At 33.9% G+C, this 23,535-nt stretch overlaps 3 protein-coding genes across 10 annotated transcripts in view; 2 read left to right on the top strand and 1 right to left on the bottom strand.

Moving 5' to 3' along the window:
* The window catches only part of LOC122273931 (leucine-rich repeat transmembrane protein FLRT2-like), a 50,173-nt gene that overhangs the window by 7,322 nt on the left and 19,316 nt on the right, over positions 1-23,535 (bottom strand). The window contains exon 1 of one of the 7 annotated variants that reach the window (XM_087154093.1): positions 16,908-17,044. The exons of 2 other annotated variants lie outside the window; for them this stretch is intronic. Coding sequence is in view for 1 of the 5 variants with exons in the window: in XM_087154090.1 (XP_087010216.1) it covers positions 16,908-16,948 (41 nt within the window). In the remaining 4 variants the exon portion in view is untranslated. Of the gene's footprint in view, positions 1-1,114; positions 1,229-1,282; positions 1,417-16,907; positions 17,045-23,535 lie in introns of those variants that run through there. 4 more of the 7 variants (XM_087154090.1, XM_087154094.1, XM_087154096.1 and 1 more) reach the window with 4 other exon arrangements.
* On the top strand, positions 112-8,514 carry LOC122269875 (uncharacterized). The gene is made up of 2 exons (XM_087153691.1): positions 112-147; positions 7,047-8,514. The coding sequence occupies exons 1-2, from the start codon at positions 112-114 to the stop codon at positions 8,478-8,480; spliced, it is 1,470 nt and encodes a 489-aa protein (XP_087009817.1). The 3' UTR covers positions 8,481-8,514.
* LOC107455012 (keratocan) lies at positions 8,886-22,554 on the top strand. 2 transcript variants are annotated; one of them, XM_043042118.3, is made up of 5 exons: positions 8,886-9,020; positions 11,116-11,484; positions 12,778-13,091; positions 19,262-19,410; positions 22,309-22,554. In XM_043042118.3, exons 2-5 carry the CDS (start codon positions 11,128-11,130, stop codon positions 22,464-22,466), a joined length of 978 nt encoding a protein of 325 aa, XP_042898052.2. In that variant the 5' UTR covers positions 8,886-9,020; positions 11,116-11,127; the 3' UTR covers positions 22,467-22,554. The 2 variants fall into 2 exon arrangements, with proteins under 2 accessions (XP_042898052.2, XP_015927892.3); XM_016072406.4 differs by having other exon boundaries at positions 9,013-9,187.

The following is a 23,535-nucleotide window of genomic DNA, read 5'->3' as shown; positions in this document are numbered from 1 at the left end:
AATAGTGATTCCTTGACAGCCTTTTTTTCGCTTAAATGTCAGTTTATGATCACTATAAAGTATACTTTTTCTTTAAAACTACAATTTGCATAAAGATTCTAAAAATATATAATGGAGAGAGTAATTACGGAACATCCTGTATTTATGGTAATTATCTCTTAAATGGGGAAAAAAAAAAGAGAGAGAGAGAGAGAGAGAGAGAGAGAGAGAGAGAGAGAGAGAGAGAGAGAGAGAGAGAGAGAGAGAGAGAGAGAGAGAGAGAGAGAGAGAGAGAGAGAGAGAGAGGAAGAAGAAAAAAGAAGGCCAAAAAAGCGAAAGCTTGATTTTGAGGAGTCAGATTTTACAGCGAATGATGGCAATACAGAACATAAAACTGGCAATCCTGGTCAAAATCAGAACAAGGCAACAGAATGGATTGGCTCACACTAGACTATCGTGCCAAATTTAAAATTGGAGCTAAGCAATCGAGACATTCATTGAGACAGACATTTAGTATTTTCGCCTACTTTTGTCATTATTTTATTTTGAATTTATAAAATTGCCATAAAGGAATAAAACTGCTAAACATAATATTCATTCAAAACAAATAAAAAAAATTTGTTAAGAAATATAATTCAATTAAAAAAATTGATTTGAGTGAAGGATTATGGTAACGAACGTTCAGAATTGCAAGGATTATAACCAGACAAGAAAGAGATAGAAATAAATTTTTAATCATCCGACATTTTTTTAAACAAATAAATTTAAAATAATGAATACAAGTTATTCATAAATTATGACAATTTCTAACATTGAGCAAATTTTTTTCAACGAAAATAAAATTGCGATAGAGTCTAAGTAATTTCCCCCGATGCATGTAAAGTATCATGAATATTAATAAACAAAAAACTGGCTGGCAACTTCTAAATAATTAATTGAAAGTTCCTCGAAGAAAACTTTTTTTTTTCCTCAAAAATTTCCAATATTTTCTCCTAAAGTTCTTGAATTTGTTCTCCTTACTTCAAAATTCCCGTTTGTTTTATTATTTATTTGCTTCTTTATGTATACATGCAAAGCAAAAAAATTGCTATTAGTTTTAAAATCTGTATAAGTTAAAGTTGCAGAAAGAAGTTACCCTTGCTAGTCATTAAATTATTGAAATACGTATTAAGATGAAAATAATTTGCATATCCAGTATATTCATAGTTTTTCCTCGTGCAAAATAATAGCGAGCAACACTCTATTTTAAAACTGAACTTATATTAAAAAAAATTTAAATATAAAAAGAACAGTTTGGACTTACCGTTCCTATAATCGTAACTGAGAAAGACGTGTATAAAATTGTGACAAACGATTGATTAAAAACGAAATTGCAGGTGGTGAAAATCACAGCGATGCTACAGATAACTGATTAGTTCTGAATATTTTATGTAAAACATGTGTACTTATCTTTCTGTCTACCTCAAACATTGTTTTTAAATTTCTAAGCACTGATTTGATGTTTCAGTTCATTTGGGATTTTTCAATTACAATTTTTAAATATAAAAAGATATATATATATATATATATATATATATATATATATATATATATATATATATATATATATATATATATATATATATATATATATATATATATATATATATATATAGCGCTATAGTAAAAAAATGAAGACGAATATGGCGAAAAAGAACATATGAAGTTATTCCGAAAGTATTCAAGTTTTCATTTAAGCAGTTGCCGGTAGATGGCAGTAACATGTACCACTGAAGCCAGTTGTAGTAAAGAAAAATGGCGTTTACAGGCCGAGGGAATTATGAATAGCTTTTTTTTTCAAATAGGGTGGGGGGAAAGGGGATCAGAACTGAAGATCATTTGGAATTTTAAGAAAACCTTTTAGAAAATACATGATGGCAATACTTTTGTGCCAAGGGATAACAACATTTGTGCTCTACTACTTTCATACCAACAATTATTGAGGCATGAATATTTAAGACGGACCCTTTTCACGAAATTTCATGAAATAAGGTTTTTTTTCTTAGAGTTAGAGCATCAAAATCTTGTGCATTAGGGAATCACAAAGGTAGTGAATACATATGAATAGTGATTGGCTCATCGCTAGAGGGCGAGTTGATCACGGATCTAATTAAAGGAGTAAGAAAAGAGTTGATGAAGAGGAGAGGCGAATAGCCTATCGAGCAAATTATCTCTCCACGGCTTCGCTGGCACACTCTTTTGTAGAAACTTTGCACAAATGTGGCTAAATTTTGTAGAAGCAGCTTTGAATCTCCTCTATCAATGCACAGGTGGATGTGGGCTTCGTGGCTCGCATCTTTGACCTAACATTACAATTCCATCGATAAAAATCCAATAATGTTAAATCACATGCTCTAGGGGACCAACTCTGATCGCCGAAACATGAGAGTAAAGGACCAGGAAGTGTCTCATGCATTAATTGGAAAAAGGAGTTAAAAGGGCGATTGTTATAAACGCCTCAAAATTTCATCTGTCAAACTAACTGGTTTCAATGTCCGTCATTTTTACTTGTGTTTCAAAAGTGTTTTTTTTTTTCCCGCACTTAATAATTAGTTTTCAACCATTAATGTGTATCCTTTTCTATTTCGTTTCCGACAAGGATTTTAAATACATATACAGAAAGGGTGGTAGGTATAGAAAACCTCGGGTAAATAAAATTATAATTTTAAATAATGTAAATAGAAAAATTGAGCATTAGAATTTCAAAAAGGTGCCTTAAAATAAAGTGAATATAAAATCTGGATGCAAGTGTTATATGCCCTAATCCATTTTTCCGGATGCTGTTAAATTAGTTAAAAGAGTGCTGCGATGCGAACTTACCTTCGAGCTATAATTAGATGAAGAATATATACATCATAAAATGTGATCATTACACCAGAAGTAAAGTAACGGCAAAATTTTGATAATGTTCTGATTGCCTTTGTTCCAGTAACTTCTCTATCTTATAAAACTATATTTGTCTCGCTTCGTATTTAAAATAAGCAATTATTATTACAATTATTGTAATTTTCCTAATTTGATCCTTGACACAAAAGAACAGAATGGAATAAAAAGTAGATTTAACGAACAAAATGTCTTTTATCAAGTTGTATAAGCAAAAAACCAACTTTTTTCCGTCGGTGATTTTTGCTTTTAAATTAATTGTTCCTCTGTATTGTTTCCAATTAATTACTTTAGATAGAAGTTTTGAAAAGTTCTACTGGAAAACAGCACAATACATGGAAATTCGGAGTTTCTTACTCATCAAATCAGTTTCTTTAACAATGTAAAAATGTTGCTTCATATTAAAAAAAAAGAAATTTTAATGGATTTTTTAGTGAGAATTGAACTTCATAAAATGTACATGAAATAAAGGCATGAACATTTTTTTCTTTTATTTCTTGTTTCGCATTGACCTTAAAACAAAGTCGAAAATAAAGAGCAATAACAGCAAGTATATCAAAAGCTCACTAATTAAAATCTAAATAAAACTCTTATCATTTTAGTATTTTGCTCTTGACGACAAATGGCACATCCTGTTGTCTTCATTTCAACACAGATTAAATAAATATTTTAAAATAGATTGTTTTAAAGTAGGTCATTTTCACTCAGTAGACATGTACAAAAATTGTTTCATTAAATCTATTTTATTTGAAAAGATAGTATTAACAATATTCAAATAAAATAGTTTATAAAATCAGTTTCATAAAATAATTTTATAAAATATTTTTTTGAAATAATATATATATATATTTAGTACAAAAATAGCTTCAATATGGGAAATTCTAACTATAAGGAGTTGGCCTCGAACAGGAGCAGTATACCAAATGACACTGCATACCAGGGCCGTTAATAGCAATTTGTTCATACTTAATCATTAGGAAACATCAACCTTAAACGCTAATTACTGAAACAAAATAATAATTTAGGTTCATAATGACATTAGAAATTTTACAATTGTTTATAGATATTTAAATTTAAGATGATATAATTTAAGTTTAAGAGAATATAATTTTTAAAAAAATCATAAATATTTAGAATAACTACATTAAAAAATATGTAATGAAATTAGGAGAATTTCAACTATACACTATATATTTTATTTATACTTTTTATTTACGTTTTAATTTGCTTTGACTTTATCCATTTTTTAATTTTTTTCACCTGCCTTTCTTTTTGAAGTAACGAAGCGGTTTCTATTTAGATAATGAATTTTTATAAAAGTTCTTAACGATAGAAAAAACGTATTGCTGTTTTATATTAACTGTGTCATTTCGGAATCTATTCTTTACATAGTTGTTCATTTACTTTAGGGAACACGCGGAAAATTATATTTTTCCTTTTGTTTTTCTATCAGAATTTTTGCAAGTTGCAATCGCACAAACTGGCATTTCGTTAATAGTTTTAAATGTTTGTAAATTCACTGCAAAAACTGAGGAAAGTCATTATTGAAAATAACAAATGTCTTAGAATATGTCACAAAAAGAAATGCTCCAATATTAGTTAGAGCTAGTAAGGCCAAACGCTCTGTTCTTGAAGTAAAAGTGCGAGCTTTGCGCCAAAGTGATGTCACTAGAGAAAATCGGAGAATTGGCGCGGCAAGAGTTTCTTCAAAGGAGTGAACCAGCCCTTCTATTCTCTTTAGCCCTGCTGCATACAGTTACTATACTAAAAGAAAACACTAATATTTTTAATTCTAAATAGATAAAACTTCTTTGAAAATCTATCTATCTATCTTTTAGTATTCCTTTACTGCATACAGTTAATCATTATTTTAATGGAATGGAGAGATGAAGCACTAAAATCGAATTTTTAAAAAAAATCTAATAACGTAAAATCACCGGGAAGGTAACAAATAATAATAAATAAATAAAAAACTGAAATTATTTTAGCTTTATTAATTGTGTTTGTATATGTCTTTAAATTTAGTGCATGATATTACAGTGTTGTTTAGTACTGAGTTATTGATTACTGTACTTTTTTTCCACTTCGTACGAAGAACGAGTATTCAGCTAGTATTAATAATGCAAAATGCTCCAAAGATCAATATTTTCTGCTATACATATTCTCATATATATATTATTTATATAATAATATATATATGAGAATATATATATTATAATACTAGCCGCCTAAAGGTCTGGTTTCTTAGGACAAGCGCCTTATCTGAGCGTCAGCGGGACGTCAACGTCCCGCTGACGCCAACAAAATACTGGTTTGTTAGCTCAAGGCCTGTTTTCTTAGAACTAGCGTCTTATCTGGGAGTCAGCGGAAAGTTGACGTAGAGGTGACGCCTAAAAAATACTTTTTTGTTAGCTCAGCGCGAGCAGTCGGTTCAACGCAGACATTATCTCTCATTGCGCATGCGTTAATAACGCAAACAAATATTTATTTTGAATTTGTATTGATTTTGTTATTGCCGACCAGTATTTTAGAGAACAAATAATGACTTTGTCCAAGAAAAAACACATTATAGCTGAGTTAAATGAAGAGTGCTATGTTTAATGAAGAAGCTATGCATAATGTCAAAATCAAAATCTTGGCTGATTTCAATGTGCTGTTGGATGTTGTCCGCCATTGCTTCTGTGGTTAACGTCACGTTGTAATCCAACTGCAGTTGAGTTGGACGGCAATTGCAGTTCAAGATGAGCGTTCGATGACGTAGACTATCAAACTCACAAATGGACCAATCAGAGGTTAGCGCTGATTTCCAGCTGACGGCGTCCTGTCCTAAGAAACCAGGCCTTAAGGCGGCCAGCTGTCCGCCACTCTAAAGGTTTTCACAAATAAAGTTTTTTAAAACATAGCAGGAAATCTGAAGATTAGTGGACAATTAAAGTGGTCTTGTCCTGCAATTTTGTCTTCATATCCTTGGGCCCTAGCACTGCTAGTAGAGACACGATCCTCTTCCAATCTTCTTTGACGTTCCTCAGGTGTTTCTCGGGCCCTAGCATTGCTAGTTGAGACACGATCCTCTTCCAATTTTCTTCGACGTTCCTCAGGTGTTTCTCGGGCCCTAGCACTGCTAGTTGAGACACGATTCTCTTCTAATCTCCTTTGACGTTTCTCTGATACTTCTTGGGCTCTAGAATTGCTTGTCAAAATTCGGTCATGTTCCATCCGTCTTTCACGTTCCACAGACGTTTCATGGGCCCTTCTTCTTTGAGAATCTCTTAATATCTTTTTCTTTGACAAAATACAAAGTTTTTTGGAAGGCGGTTCTGCCATGTCAGTAATCGGGTTTTTAAGAAGTCAACGAATACTTTAGAACAACAATTACTATGAAAGCAAATCATGAAACTTCAATATTAAAATCTAAGTGCTTACCTGCAAACTGAAACTTTTCTGAAAATAACTAATTACATTTAATAAAAACTGTTAAAATAAAGAATAGAAAAACCAAAGAGATCCAAGGTAAGTGTGATCGTTCCTTCAAAAATAATTAAATTCCTATTTTATATAGCTACAACGCTTAAGAAGAAAAAAACTAAAATGCTAAATACATGAAAAGAACACGAAAACGAATTAATTTTTTATGGTATCAATTTCTATTTCTATGGTATCAATTTCTATTTCTATATAATTTTTATGGTATCAATTTCTATTTCTATATAATTTTTATGGTATCAATTTCTATATCGCTACAAAAATTATCGTCTTCGCTTAAGAAAAAAAAATAGAACGTGGAAAGAAGAAAAAAAACTTATTATAACAATTATGCACAGCGACAAATAAATCAAAGCGAAGCGTTCTATTTACGTATCGAATATGTTGCCACATTTTTAATACAAAAGTTAAACTTTTATCCACTTAAACTAATGCGAACCTTACAATTAAATTATTAATTCCTTCGTATATTATTGGTTTAAGTTGTCGAAAATTAATATTTCAATTGTAAGGTTCGCATTAGCATACGTTTATAAGAGTGGAGAAAAGTATATGCATTTTTTAATAGTTTTCTTCCTTCTTCAACCTTCCATATAACCACCTTCTTCACTACTAATAAACGACTTTATAAATATGAACCATCATTGTTTCTCAAACACCAGAAGCTCTCCTACGAGAAACACCCAAAATACCTGGGATACATTCTCGATCCCGAATTTACAAGTAACAAACATATTGATTATATTGTCTCGAAGGCTAGGAAGCGCCTAAATATTATTGAGTGTATCGCTGGTAGGGATTGGGGAGCAGATGCAACTACTCTTAGGACTTCCTACCAGGCTCTTGTTAGACCAATTCTTGAATATGGCTATCCTGTCTACTGCTGTGCTTCTCAATCTAACTTAAACAAATTGGAAAAGGTTCAACTGAGCGCCGCTCGCATCATCACTGGACTGAAACGTAGCTGCCCTTCAGAGATCGTTCTTTACGAAGCAGATCTGCAACCTCTTAACTTCAGAAGGCAAGCTAATTTAGTGAAATATTACAATAAACTTTCCAGTTTAGACCAAGGCAATTTAACTGCTATTTACCTAAATAATTGGACCTGCAATCAAAGGCTAAAGAAAAACAGTCCTTTTAGTCATGTTAAATCACAACTGTTAATCGCTGAAAATATTGAACCTCTTTATCTTCATAGCAATCTTAGTACTTGCTTGGATCTTTCCAATGTTAGTTTCCATGAAAGCCTCCCTACCATGCTTGACAAGAAAGACTGTGTGCCTGACTTCCTCAGACAATTGTCCCTGGAAATCATCAATAAAATCCCTCCAAACGACATCAAAATATTCTCTGATGGCAGTAAAATAGATAGACAGACTGGCAGTGGGGTATTTATTGAAACACCTCGAGAGAACTACACTCTTCATCAACGAAACCCCGATTTCTGCTCCGTCTTTCGAAGCGAACTAATTGCAATCGACAGGGGACTAGAGAAAATCTTGAGTGAAGGGCACCTTGGAAATACTTGGATACTATCTGACAGCCGTAGTTCAATTCAACACCTCAAAAATTGGGCCCTCATTGGAGATAAAACCAGTTTTTCGATCTTACAAAAAGTAAAGCTCATTTCCCAACAGCATGAGGTCCACTTTCAATGGATCCCGTCCCACGTCGATATCCACGGCAACGAGTTGGCTGACACTCTTGCAAAGAAGGGACTAGACCATCCAGTCCCCTCCACCTCAGAGCTTACATACCTTGAACTGTTTGCAAGGCAAAAGGCCCAGAACAAACAAAAGTGGCTGCTTCCACCTATTCACTACTGGTATAAAGTAAAAAGACCAGGACTCTCTTTATCTCTCCCTGGTGACAGGCGAACCAACACCTGCTTCTCCCGACTGGCCAGTGGACACCTGAAATGTCTCACATTTTCTGCAAATCAAAAAGTCTTTCCTCTTTGCCCTAAATGCCAACAAAACCAGGCATCACCTGAGCACATCTTGAACTGTTTAGGGCTGGACTGGAATGACATTCATTCCTCTCCCATTCTGGTTTCGGATTTTCTGAATATCAACGGATTCATTGATCTGGTCTGACCCCGTCAGACCAGATGGGAATTAGCAACAACAACAACAATAGTTTTCTGAATATGGCTCTTTGAAGAAGAAAAAGCATAGATTTTCTTACAAAATGACTGATAACTAAAAAACTAATCCAAATTTTTGAAAAAGAAAAAAAATGTACTTCCTCATTATGTCAAAACACAATTATGTGCCGAGTTTCGTGCCTGGGTGAGGCTTCTGGGGCGATATATTGTGATTACAGACACACACACAGCCGCGTTTATTATTATGTATAGATTACAATAATATATATAATATTACTAATAATAAATATAATATTACTAATAATAAATACTGTATCTACTTCCATATTCTGAAAGAGTATCTAAAAATACTACTAGACCCTAATAGAATATATTCTTAGATATATTATTATTAGTAAACGAAAATGAGGAAGCTGAGATTGTGTTAGATAATACTGGGAAAAGCACCACATGTAAAAAATTTATCTATTTCTGCGGATGCATGAATAATTTATCAAAATCGCAGTGATTTCCACGAAAGCTCCTTCGGGTAAGTAAAATTTGGTATATTTGCCGAGTTATATCCAATTTTATGTCTGGAAAAATGTATATTTTGAATCTAAATATGGAAGTGTGTTCATTTATATAACTTTAAATTACCATTAAAAAGTTGAACTCATTAAGTGTATTAACTAATTCGTGGTGTTGTTTTTCTTCGTGAGTGGTTTTAATAATATAAAATCTCTAATATATTTTTTCGTGAATGGTTTTAAAAATACGAAACTCTAAGCTTCACTACTTGATTGAAAACTTCATTTGCACAAATTAGAAATAACAGTCGACATGTTTCAAGCTCTTCAAAATAAGCATACAAAGAAAGCCAATTTTTGAGTAATTGAGACACGTCGACTGTTATTTCCAATTTGTATATATTTCAGTTTGTAATTAAGTAAATCACTTCAATTTCCTGGGATTATTTATGTAACACTATAAGCTCTTAGAAGTTATTTTCTTTTATGTTTTATTAGTAACAATCAAATTGTCAGATATAAAAGACAAAGTGACTAATTTCAGTTATTTAAATCACGAAATTTAATCGCTTAATTTTAAAATAAAAATAAATGTTTAAGAGAATTTGGATAAAGTGAAAGCAAAATCAATGAAAACTGATATACGCATTAACTGATTGCTAACAAATAAGTAATGCAATTTTTTTATAAAAATGCCAACGATAAGTAATAAAAATATATGAGAGATATTATGTACCATGTACCTCTCCTATATTTTAAATTTATATTTACTATTGAAAATATAAATTCATAAAATGTGTGTTTAAAAGCCATCTTTCTTCTTAGTAATATACGTGACGGTAGACTGAAATTTTTAAAATTTACACCATTAATGCTGTGAATTTAGCTGGTTACTTTTTCTTTCTTTCTGGTTATTGTTAAGGCTCCGTCGTAACATGAAAAGATGTTTTTTTTGCGAATAATATGCTATTAACTAACTGCTGTTTGTTTGTAACTGTTACTCATGGCTATTAGGTCAAGTTTAGCCTATCTTTGCGTTTTTTGAAAATGGCTCAAAACGTCAATGGATGGTGTTTTCTACACTAGGGAGCGCTGCAAGCTCGGGACTGCCTAAATTTCCGGGTTACTGTTTTAGTTGTATTTTAAAGCCATTTGGCATCATTGTGTTTTGAGATTCTTGCAAACAATGCGTTTGATTACTTATTACTTATGTTTACAATGCTAACAATACTGTTTACAATACTAAAAGTGTTAACACTAACGTAAGATGGTGCACAGCTTGCAACACGAACAAACAGTAATAAACAAATGGAAAGAGGCCAAATCAAGACTGCCAAAAAAGCGAGTTATTCAAAATTTAGCAACCATGTCACCTTTTTTTATAATAAATAACAAAATAACTAAAACAAATTTTCACTCCAAACTCCCCAGAATTACATAATAATATTAATATCTTATGAAATACGGCAGATTTGAGCTCAGAAATTATCTAGTTTATTTCTTTTATTGAAAACAAAATTATCCGTTTGAAAACATCGCCTATCAGAATAACATGTAGTAAGCAGCTGCAAATTTTTTAACCGGAACTAGAGTAGGTCCCGAGCTGGAGATTGTTATTGTTTACATTTCTATTGAAAACACCATCCATATGGAGAAAAGTCACAGTTTTGTGAAAATGTAAAGCGTTTGATGTCTAATTTTTTAATAATTCAAAACTTACTTGAACGCTGCTTGACTTGGGCTCATAAAAATTTGCAAAAACTGAGAATAAGGCATTGATTTTGATAATTTTCATTTAGGTTATAAAATATTGCCAAATTGGCAATTTTTAAAAAAGTTTAATAACTTATAAAATATTTAAGTAGCTCAGTTAATTTTCACATCAAGATTATGGTTTAAAATCATTGCATTGCTTCAAATATAAGGCTCTTAAACTACGGCTTTTTTTTAATTTTCGTTGGCAACGCAGCTTCGTAAAACAGCGTTAATAACCAACCAAATTCATTCCATTTATATATTTTTTTCGATTACAGTAATTACCGAAACTATTGTTCTATATGATTGTTCTATACTGCGATGTATCGAGTTCATTATTGTACGTTTCTTTTTATTCAGAAAAAGTCCAAAATGGTACTTCTAGCCGTATCCTTGCTGCTCCTAAAGTGCATCTTCCTGGCGAGTGCACTTGAAAACTTATGTCCACCTATTGAAGATTTAGAACCTTGTGGATGCGTGAGTGATGGTAAATCTATCCGAGTGGACTGCATGGCGGTTACAGACGTCGACGAACTCAGAAGAGCATTGCAAAGTGTGAAAGGTATTCGTAGAGTGTTTATAGACTTTTTGAGAGCGCGACTCGACTACATACCATCAGATTTGTTCAAAGGACTTCATGTCACGAAAATATCTTTCACTAATTGTGATCTGAAGAAGTTCGGAGATGAAGGCAGATCAGCTTTAGAAGGATTAGAGCATATAATTGAGGTAATTTCGTTCCTATGCATTTTTTTAATACCTTCTTCAGTGTTGTTTTTGTAATCACCGCCCTTTATGTATATTTTTTTGCTGATATTTTTTACGGAATCTTCTTGAGAACAGAAGTCGTTAAAAACTGCATGGCTAAGTGTAGTTTAGCCGAGAAGGAAAAAAAAAATGCTAGCAAAATCTGATGAAATAACGTTTCTTTCTTTGTTTTTTTTCTCTTGAAAAATATTTCTTTTTTATTTGTATTTTAAAATATTGCATCCGAATGCCTATAAGGAGTAAAAAAAAAGTATCTAAGAGCTTCCTTATGACCACTACACTTGCTCATGAAATTTCAAAAACGTTTTTCTTAAGGATTCGTTTGTTACTTTTGGCAAAGGTCACTTATTTTATTTTTTTATAACTGGCGTTGAACAGATAACCCAATTCTGAGTTTGCAACTTTCAATGTTCAACTCTGCAGCCTTGTAATTTGGAACCCAATCTAAAAGACAAGGGAACTCCTGGATCAAGCATTATGGCAAACTTATGGAGGCCTTTTTTTATGAAACTAACTTGCATTTGCGTTACACAGAGAGGAAAATCATGAAAAACCTCCTATGGTTAGTCATATGAAAAGGGTATTTCAATCCATAATTCATCTACCACTGAGGATATTTCGCATCAGTACTGTGGTCGGTGCGAGCAGGGAGTAAAAATTGTATCTACCCGAACGCGGTGCACCTCAGTCGGCGGCGAACCCTCTATCCCCTGAACAACCGCGGCTCTAGGTCATATAATGTATAAAGTGTCCAGTAGATCATGTCCGCTCAATGAATATTTCTTAATAACACAGACTTAGCATTAGTTCTAAAAAACCATACTTTGAGTTTATAAGCACTATAGAGTACTCATAAGTACTAGTATGAAGTATATGAGATGCATTGAGCTTACGTCTGTGTAATCTTAGGCCATTAGAGTCAGAAGGGCTCGTTTCACGTATAATACCGTGATCAGTTAAGGAAGAATCACGCAGTCTTGTATATGTCCCTATACTGAAGGGGTTGATGGGGCAATGAAACTGCCCCGATAACTAACAAAACTGAAAAAAAAAAGTAGATACATTAAGTTTCTAGTAGCTTTTGTGCGATCAATACGTATTTCTTTAGCATATATTAACACAAACTTAGCATTAGCTTCGAAAAATCATAAATCAAAAAACGAAACTCATTTTCATTCTTCTTCTTTTTTTTTTTTTTTAAAGAATGCATAGGGGATTAGCAATCTTAATAGATTCATAAATTTATGTTTGCAGGAATTTTCAATACACTTTAGCTTTAATGAAGACAATGAGTTGAAGTATCTCAACGTGTCACAGTTGAAAGCTATTACCGACTTAGAAATAGAAGGTAACGAATTAACAGAGATGGGAAACGATTGGTTCAAAGATGGCCCCTCCAACGTTCGAAACTTGTTCATAATGACGAATTTCATCGAAAAGCTTGGAGACAAGGCTTTTGCGTCCTTTCGCAATGTGAGGAATTTGTGGCTGACTGGCAACAAATTCAAAACTTTGAAACGAAGCATGTTTCCATCACCTGCTGTGCATCTCTCATCTTTAGATTTGACGTGAGTAGTTTAGATTATATTAATAGTTTAGAATTCTCAACGAGATAGTCGAAATTTAAAAAAAATACTCTAATAGACTTAGAGACATTGAACTTTTGCACTCCGAATACTATATTACACTGTTTGTATTGTTATATATATTGAGGGAAAAAACAAGACGCATTTTTTTTTTCTTTTAAAGAATTGACGAATCCTAAGCAGAAAAAGAGTAAAATAAAATAATTAAAAATAATAATAAAGAGAAGCCGAAAAAATAAAATATTGAGGGTAACTCATAAAAAACGAGTTGACACAGTTTCAGTCAATTTTAAGTCATAAAGTTGATTTTATATAAAATTTTATTTTTAAATGTGATGGAGGAATTTCTAATAAAACTTTTAAAGAAAGCAGATGAAAAACCGGCGGTTTATTTGATATTATAATTGTTGTACGGAAACCGACGACTTTTCATCTGCTTTCTTTAAAAATTTTATAAGAAATTCTTGCATCACATTCTAAGTAGTAGTACTTTATTTGCGTAGCAGTAACGCTGCAGTATAAGCGTTGACATCAATGAGCATCCATGAGAATGATCCATCACAATTTTGAACCGCTGCAGAGGGGATGGCTCTCCTGCTACGGTACGCTCGACGACCTGAGAGCGAAGTCGAGTACTTAACAAGAAAAGTAACAAAGACCGATACCACGCACCCTCGGTTCCCTTGCAAGCTAATCAAAGTGGTCACTCATCCACTCATTGATCTACTAGGAACCGTATCTTGTGATTAGTTCACTTAGAGAGCCATACATTTTAGGATAAAGTTTATATAAAATGAGCATCATATCTGGAAAATTAACGGGGACTATATCAACTCGAATCTTCTAAGTTGAAATCAGCATTTCGTTTCGTATTTTTTCATACAAAATAATGGAAAAGTTGTTTGTTGATAAAAACTATTTTATTTTACATTACGATGAGTGAGACTTTGTCTATGCGATATATGTTGTAAAAGCCTTGTCCGTATAATACACAATTATATATATATATATATATATATATATATATATATATATATATATATATATATATATATATATATATATATATATATATATATATATATATATAAAAATCTCTTGTCACAGTTTTAGTGGTTAAACTCCTCCTAAACGGCTCGACTGATTTTGACGAACTTTTATACGTATATTCAGTAGGTCTGAGAATAGGTTTATAACTAATTTTTTTTTCATTTTTTGGACAAATTTAACGTATATTTTAAATATATCTTTATTTAATCGTATTCGGATCCAAAAGAGACATAGTGACATGATAAATCAAAAGTAATATTCACGCACGTTGCAACAAGTCACATTAAACTTTAATACTTATGCTCGCCCTTAAAAGAAGAGCATCAAACACATTTGCAAGTGTGTGAATGAAGGCAGTGATATGGCAGTATTTCGAGTTGAAAATACCAATGTGACTGCTCTTCCAGTGAATAACAACGACGAAATAACGCTGTACCAAATTGGCCGGTACATCAGCTCCAATGAAGCTGTTTGGCGTAACTTTGGATTCCCAATTTATGATCCAACCGTTAGTCATTTAGCCGTCCATCTTGAAAACGGTCAGAGCGTATATTTCACGAACGAGACTGCGATTGACCGAGCTATAAATCCACCAAAAACTACACTAATCGAATTTTTTTGAATTGTGTAATCGTGCGAATGCTTTTGGTGCCTTTGCACGGACATTACTCTACTCAGAAGTACCACACTATTTCACATGGGCTCAAACGAAAAAATGGACACCCTGCAAGCAAGGCACGCACGTTGATGCATGTCCCGGTTTATTCAAATCAAACACCGTAGGGGAGAGTATTTACAGTCAATCCAAGGCAGACTGAGTGCTTTTATTTTCGACTGTTGTTGGCTAATGTCACCGGCTCATTGTCATTTCAAGATATACGTAAAGTCGATGGACATCAGCATCCAAAGTATAAAGATGCATGCCTTGCACTCGGCTTGATGGAAGACGACAACCCGTGGAAATGTATGCTTGCTGAAGCAGCACTGAACTGTACTGCAAAGCAAATTCTTCTACTATTTGCTATAGTATTAACTACATGTTTCCCGGCCCGTACAGGAACATTATGGGATAATCACAAAGATTCGATGACTGATGACATACGGTATCAACATCGCACACGTTGCAACGATCTAACGATAGCATTCAGTGATGCTATGTGCAATGAAGCACTGATTGCTATTGAGGATCTTTACATTATTATTGCGAACTTGCAACTCAGTCATTTCGGTATGCCTTCGCCAAATCGAAGTGCATCTGATTTATTAACCACTGACATGAATCGTGAACTTCAATACAATACGATAGAAATGGCAGCGATTGTTACTCGCAATGCTCCACTAATGAATGAGGAACAAAGGAACATTTATGACCGCATTATGCTACTGACATGAATCGTGAACTTCAATACAATACGATAGAAATGGCAGCGATTGTTACTCGCAATGCTCCACTAATGAATGAGGAACAAAGGAACATTTATGACGGCATTATGCTCGCAGTTTTGGCAGAACAAGGTGAATTTTTTTTTTGGGTTCACTAGGTGGAACTGGCAAAACATTTATTATTTTGTTAATTCTCGCTGAAATGCGATCAAATAATGGCCTCACGTTGGCCGTTGCATCATCTGGCATTGCGGCAACTTTATTGGATGGAGGCAGAACAGCTCATTCAGTATTTAAGCTGCCGCTAAATATTCAAAACAACCCAGATGCAGTGTGCAACATAAAAAAAGCAATCGTCTATCGCCACAGTGTTGAAACACTGTAAAATTATCACCTGGGATGAATGCACTATGGCACACAAACATTCGCTTTAAGCGTTGAACAGAACATTGAAAGATATAAAAAACAATGACAAATTATTTGGCGGCACTCTGTTACTCCTTTCAGGTGATTTCAGACAAACACTTCCATTAGATTGGCATTTGTAATGACAAGGCCAAACAATGTCTGTTTTTGTCTTAGATTTGAGCACACCATGTTTTTCACACGGTGTGCTCAAATCTAAGCATTCATACGTGGATAATAAGCATTCATACGTGCAATAATTCATACGTGGCATGCTCTCGAGTGGGCAAACCATCCAATTTATTTGTGTTAGCTTAAGATGGAAAGACAAAAAATATTGTACACTCCATTGCACTAAGAGATTAATATTGTTGACTAATACTTTCAGAATTCGTTGTATATATAATTTATAAATAAAAGTTACAATAAATTAAAAAAACTATTATTTGGTGTGCTGTTATTTTCACATTTTGTCACCGTTCACAGCGCTCCATGCCTCTTCCACTCATATACCACATGCGCACACACTTACTATAAATAAGATGTATATTCATACTCTAGAAATAATTCATATGGCAAAACAACGTTTGCCGGGTCAGCTAGTATATATATATATATATATATATATATATATATATATATTGCAAGATAAATAAGTTGTGTGTTCATGAGATATTTTTTTTCAAAGCCGAACAGCGCATTAAAAATGATATAAACCAGCTACTATATCAAATAAAATAAAATATGAAAATGCAAAAAAACATTTTGAATTTGAAATTAAGAAACGACTTAATAAAATAAATAAATAAATAATAATAAGACTAGAAAATTTTCCACAAACTAAACTATGTAGTTCTTAACACTTTTTTCAGAAGTGAAGTACAACTGTGAGTGGTTTAGCTATCATATTATTTAGGAGTTTTGAAAGCATCCTGGGCAATCGAAATGTGAGACACTTACCTATAATAATAAGTTTTTCTTTGACTATGAGCAAGCTGCATTTGATGTTAAAGTCTAACGATTTAACCACATTTTGCATTTAAGTAACATCTACTTGACAAGGGAACATTTTAATTCTTTTTTCGAAATGTCATTTTCCAGCTGGATTGCCATGACATTATCAGTTCATGATGTGTCAGATGAATTTCAAAACACTCTATGGGTTCTATTTAAATCAACATAATAAATATGAAGGCTTTATTGTGGAATGATGACAAACCAGAGAAAAGAAAAATTGAGGAAAGGAAAAAGTGGCGTCAAATGCAATGAATAAGATGAGAAGTTCCCTCTTAATATGAGAAATAAAATTGCAAGACTTTTCTGGTTTTGTCTGAAAATATCAATAAAATTTCAGGCCATATTTTTGCCATTAAAGGAAATATTTCATCAGTGTATAGTATTTTTTATTTAATAAACAATCAAACACATTTTTCAATGGAAAATGTGTCAATTACATTAGGGAGAAGCCGACCGGACTGAGTAGGGGTCAGGGAACTGACCTTGCGTCCGAAAGTTTCTAGGTTTGAATCCCGGAAAGGGCATGACTTTTCTTTCTCTACTATCTGTCCTTACTGTAGGAGCAACGTTGGCCCACCTAATATGGTGCCCCTGGAAGAATGGCCAACAAATCTGCCCTAATACGCTTGAATTGACGAATGTCAATCCAGGTTGGCATTGGGAAAAAAAAAACTATGGGAAGAAAATAAAAGTTTCATTGCGCGAATCTTAAACGAGTAGATTTTATAATACACGTGACATAGATAGAAGCAATATTTTGAACAAATCCAGGAAACATCCTCAGTGGTAGACAAATTCTGATTAGAATCCCCTTGCAATCGGGTTAACCGTGAGAGGTTTTCATCTCCAGTAACGTAAATGTGAGTTAATTCCATCCATCTTCCACAAAGGCTAGTTTGTCTCTCTGCTTGATCTAGAAGTTTACTTGTCTTCTGGGTTGGATTCAAAAATACAAGGTTATGGAGTTGAACACTAATTGTCCTAAACTCAGAATTGGGTGAGCTGTTAAACAATTGTTATAAAACCTATGTACCGTGGTGGCTCAGTGGATTGGGAGGGAAACTCAAATCATAGATGCGCACGATAAATGTAATTTTATTTTTAAGATTCGTAATCCTGAATAGTTGAAAAACTTATCTGCTACCAAGACACATTTAACTTAAGTAAAATATCGATGTTTTACAGAAATCGACCACACTGCACTAGAACAGTTATTTCAATTACCACACTTCACAGTAATTCTCAATCGGGTAATTGTAACTAATCACATAGTTGTGTCGAATCACGTCGTTGTGCATATTTTTTATTTTATTTTATAACGGTCGTTGAACAGCCGACCCAATTTTCGGGTTTATGACTACTAATGTTCAACTTCGTATCCTTGTCATTTTGAACCCAATCCAGAAGACAAGGGAATTCCTGGATCGAGCATTGGGAGAAATTTGTCTTCTTGCAGGACTGTTTTGATGTAACTAACCCGCATTTGCGTTACGTAGAGAGAAAGACCACGAGAACCTCCCACGATTAGCTTGACTGCAAGGGGACTCTAACCCATGATCCGTCTACCACTGTGGAAATTTCACGCCAGCACTGTGGCCGGTGCAAGCCGGATGCGGAATTCGTATCGATTAGCCATTGCCGGGATCGAACCCCGGTTCACCCCATAGGAAAGCGAACGCTCTATCCCCTGAGTCATCGCGGCTCCGTTGTGCATATTATACAACAGTGGGGGGTATCTAATTCCCTTTTCATTTCGATAGGATTGGGATTTTGTTTTTAACTAACAAGGGAGCAGTGTTTTCTTATTAGCTACTTTTTCTTTAGGGTTTTTGCACCCATTTGTTAATGAACAAACCTATGTAGAAGATAAGATTTATTTCAACTAATTATGACTTGACAATTGTTTGTTTATTTACGAAAAAATCGATCCAATATAAAGTGTCATTCATTTATATAGAAGGAGAAATATAATGTAAATTATAAAAAATTGTTACATTATTTTTACTCCTCCCCTTACAATTTTTTTTCAATCTCAAAATTAATTCAATTAAGAAAGAATATTTTATCGAAGAAAGCCAATCTTATTTTTAAAATATTGTTACTTATATCTCACATGCAATTTTAAATCTCTGACCAGGCCAAAAATGTATGAAATGGATAATTTATAATTCATTTCTGAAGGCTAAGTAAAAAAAAAAAAAACTTTAATTTAATCAATCAAATATTAAACATTTTTAAATAACACTATTTTGTTTTTAATAACAACTCTTTAAGGGAATGTTATTCTAACTTTGCAGAAACAACGAAATTTCTACTTTGCCTGACGACATCTTTTCAAAAATGCCAGCCTTAAAGGAAGTTATTCTTGCAGAAAATGAAATACAATATGTTACAGAAGCAACATGGTCTCCTGTTTGGAGTCGATTGAGAAGTGTTTACTTGGAAAGTAAGTTATAAAACCTACAAAAGGATAATAATGAACGTTTAACGTTTACAGGTTACGCTGTAAGTAACTTAACACTGTGTTACGTAATCGTTTTGATTTTATCAGGCCAAACTTATGCATAATTTTCAAACAAAATGAGATGGTGTGTTTCTGCAACTGGTGAACGATAAGATATTTTTTTCCAACTGCATACAAACTTGCTCCGTTCTAAAACAGTAAACCTAAAAGGGCCTTCGCAAGGATTTTATTCCGGGGAGGGGATCAAATTTGTTCGCATATTTGCTTAATATTATTTCGCGTTTTCTAACAAATCTCAAATTCGTTATTAGTATAACAAGCATCATGACTCATTTGACGACAAATTAAACCATAAATAAAATTTTAATCATTAGAAAATTGCATTGTGCAAAATGTGTATTTCAACTTTACATCATCTGCCAAATCTTCTTTAATGTTGTTGTCATAGGCTATTAAGGCAAGGGGTGCGATTGTACTTGTTTATAAGTGGCGCCTTCTACGGTCAAGAATTGGATTCCTGACACACCCATACGTCACACCCGTTTATAGGGCGGATTCATTCAGACATCTATTCATTCATCACCAGGGAACGATAAATCTCCAATTTAGTAGCCCAGAGGTATAATTTGTTATGGGAACATGGAGGACTTTGTGATCCGATAGATTTAACGTGCACCAGCCACCATTTACTAAACGGGGAGTCTCCTGCCGGTTAGATTCGAACTCCCCGTTCTCACGAACGTGAGTCCAGCGTCCTGCCACCTAGGTAACCCCGGTCTAACAATCTTTATTGATTAATGAAAGTAAAATATCGCAAGCTCATTTACCTAAAGATTTGAGATAAATCTGCGTTATAAGGTTTAAAATAAGAAAAAACAACGTGAATGAAGCACAAATTAAAGTACAGAAATGGGCATACTATATTTTTGGTTGGGTGGTCCAGAATGCTATATATAAACTTGAAGAGAAGATAGAAAACATTGGTTAGGAGCTATAATTACATAGGAAAGTATGCGCAGAAACGCCACCCTCACGTAATAAAGAGACATAAAGACACTAAAACTGACACACGAGGCAGGCACTACACCTACGCGACATGGAGTGGCGAATATTTTCGAAGATACCTGACGTGTCACTGATCGTGGCAGCAGTAATGGAGATTCGTGCCACCAGGTTCATTCCAGAATTTACGGGCGTGTCGTACGCAATGCTTTTCATAGCACCCCAGAGAAAAAAAAATCAAGAGGAGATAAATCAGGTGATCTGGGAGGCCAAGCAAGGGGACCACCACGCCCAATCCAATTGTTTCCATATGCCCGGTCCAAATGATCTCGTACACACCTTTCTTAATGAAATGGTGCTTCGTCCTGTTGAAATCGCATTCCCCGCCGAACATGGGCAGAGACATCATTAAGCATTTCGGGAAGTACCTCTCGAAGAAATACGAGGTACTTGAGAGCGTCCAGTCGAGGTGGCCCAATTAAATTGTCCCCCAAAATAACCGCCCACACATTAACAGCGAAGCGTTGCTGTGCGTATTGAACACCCCAGGTTGCTTCATCACTGAACAACGCAGAATTAGAGAAGTCCACATCCGCCGATTTTGTTTATAGAACCGAAAGTGTAGTATGTCCATTTCTCTACTTTCATTTATGTTTTTTTTCCAGATTTTTTTTTGCTTTATCTATGGCACAAAGTATACCTTATCTTTTTTTAATCATTGAAATATCTAGAAAATGCTTACAGAAACAATATTCTCATTCTAGGAATTTCAAATCCCTCAGATTTATCTTCGTATAAATGCGGTTTCACGACCATATGATGCTCTGAGGCTTTTTTTTTAACTCAATGATTTCTTCATAGTGTCTACCACCGGTTACGTAGTGTAGGTAATAATGTAACTAGAGATAGTTACATTTAAATATAGATAGATTGAAGTTGCAAGGCCTGGAGCTCTAGCACTCACCATTCCCAATGAACCCTCCTCACGTAGTCTCCACAGCTAATTTCAGACTGTTGATTGGATTTCTCCAAAGTCATATTGGCATGGTCAATACTTCTAACTGCACCCGTGTTCTTTAATAGCTTTTATTGACTTTAATTACTTAATAAGCTGCCATACGTTTTTCCCTCTTTTGAATTGCCCTCTTGATAACTTTTATGACAGTGCTAATTTTTATTTGGTTGCCAGAGGGTTTATGGTCGATATGGTCACTGTTTCAAAATAGGATTAAAAGAAATACAAAATTAACTTAGGTAATATTTTGCTATTTTTATTCCTGTATTAATTTTGTTCGCTAAATCTGTCGGGGTCACAAAGTCCTCAAAATTCCCATAATAAATCAATACCTTTGGGGTTACAGGATCGGAGATGGATATCATGCTCTGGTTCAGGTCAAAATTAGATCTGCTGAAGGATGGAGTGTGAATGTTTCCTTCCTGTAAAACGGAATGTTACGTATGTATGTCGCCCCCGGATCATCCTCAGGTATGTTTCCCAAGCCGTCGCCAATAGCCCATTGTGCAGCATTGTTGTTGTTTCTAATGTCACTTGCCAATACCAGCAAGCCTGCTTGGCAAAACCAAGCGAATTTCCCCCAGAGGTATAATTTGTTATCGGAAAACGGAAGATTTTGCGACCCGACAGGTTTAGCGTGCACCAGTCTCCATTTACTACACGAGAAGTCTTCGGCCGGAGGGAATCGAACGCATAACCCCTAGGACATGGACCCAACGCCCGTGCAGCTCTAGTGTGACGAAAGTAAAAAGTACCGAAGTGTTAATTATGTAAATATTTGAGGATCTTTCAAAACAAATTGATACAGATATGCAGAGATCGTTTTTTTTTTTTTTAAAATTAGTTTTTTCCCCACCTTTCAGGTAATCCCTTAGAATGTGACTCTGGAATAGAATGGATGTTTAAAGTGTCACGACCCTATGTATTAAAAGGAACGTGTGTTGGACCCAAGAATCGAAAAGATGTTGCGTTGAAAAGGATTATTGATGACAAACAACAGGAGGATTTATACGATGATTGATAATTTTTTCTTTTAATGCTTTTGAATAGTAATTTCAATATATCGCCACGTATTAGAATGGTTTATAATAAACACATCCTGTATGTTTTTTAAGTGAACTTTTTTTTCCAATTTAAAACTGTTTATCTGGAATCTTTATTGTCAAGTGGTGAGTACCAGAAGCCCTAACTTTTTCACAAATATTTTTAAATCATGGAAATAAAAGAAAAAAAAAAATGTTTTTGGAAATAGTGCAAAATAGGAAGAATTCTTTTTTTTTTTTTTTGGCCGCACATTCGAAATACCTGCGGGACTAAATCTTTGGTCTTGATAGAGTTTTATTCGAAAAGTGATGCGTAGTATGTTTTAAACGTGACAAAAATTGAATTGTTTCTTCCTGTTCAATTTACTTCACAAAAGTAATTTTTTAAATTTTTTTTTTATTTTTCCAATTTATAGTTTTGTGTCAGTTAGTTTGTTATGTCACGAAAAGGACAGATTGCCTGCAACACTTAAAAAACAATTGTAATTTAAACCTCCAATTTAAATTTGGGCACTCTTGGTCAGATAGGAGTCGAAATTGCAATTGACCTTAAGTTCTATGCGGCTACAAAATGATGATAATTGTTTCCGCTAGTCTTTTGAAACTACGGGCTCCTAGGCCTATATCTTTGGGTCCCTTTTTGCCCTATTCAAAATATGAATTTTCTACCACTTTAAGGAAGAACAACGGTGCAATTAGATATTTCGAATTCCAATTTTCTCTCTCAGTAATATAAATATACACACACACATATACAGGGTGATTCTAAAAAGATGGAGGAAATTTTAGGAAGTGATAGTACACACCCAGACAAACAATTTTTATCAAAGAATGCATGGTCGAAAACAAAACCCAAAACCGCTAGAGGGCGTCAAAGTTTATGTTCTTAAATGAGGCAAAAACACACAAAGAACGATGAAGTTAAGTTATAAAAGCAAATTTAATGGCATGTGATTACAATAAGTGTTCAAAACAGCGGCTATGCTGGTACAACGGCGAAGAAAAGATAGGCGAACTTTCCCTGCAGCGGCCGAAATAACGTAGCGC

This window comes from Parasteatoda tepidariorum, chromosome 10 (genome assembly GCF_982258835.1).
Source record: "Parasteatoda tepidariorum strain Cologne lab strain chromosome 10, Ptep-v5.0, whole genome shotgun sequence".
Taxonomy (NCBI): domain Eukaryota; kingdom Metazoa; phylum Arthropoda; class Arachnida; order Araneae; family Theridiidae; genus Parasteatoda; species Parasteatoda tepidariorum.
This window is presented reverse-complemented; position numbering and strand designations above follow the sequence as displayed.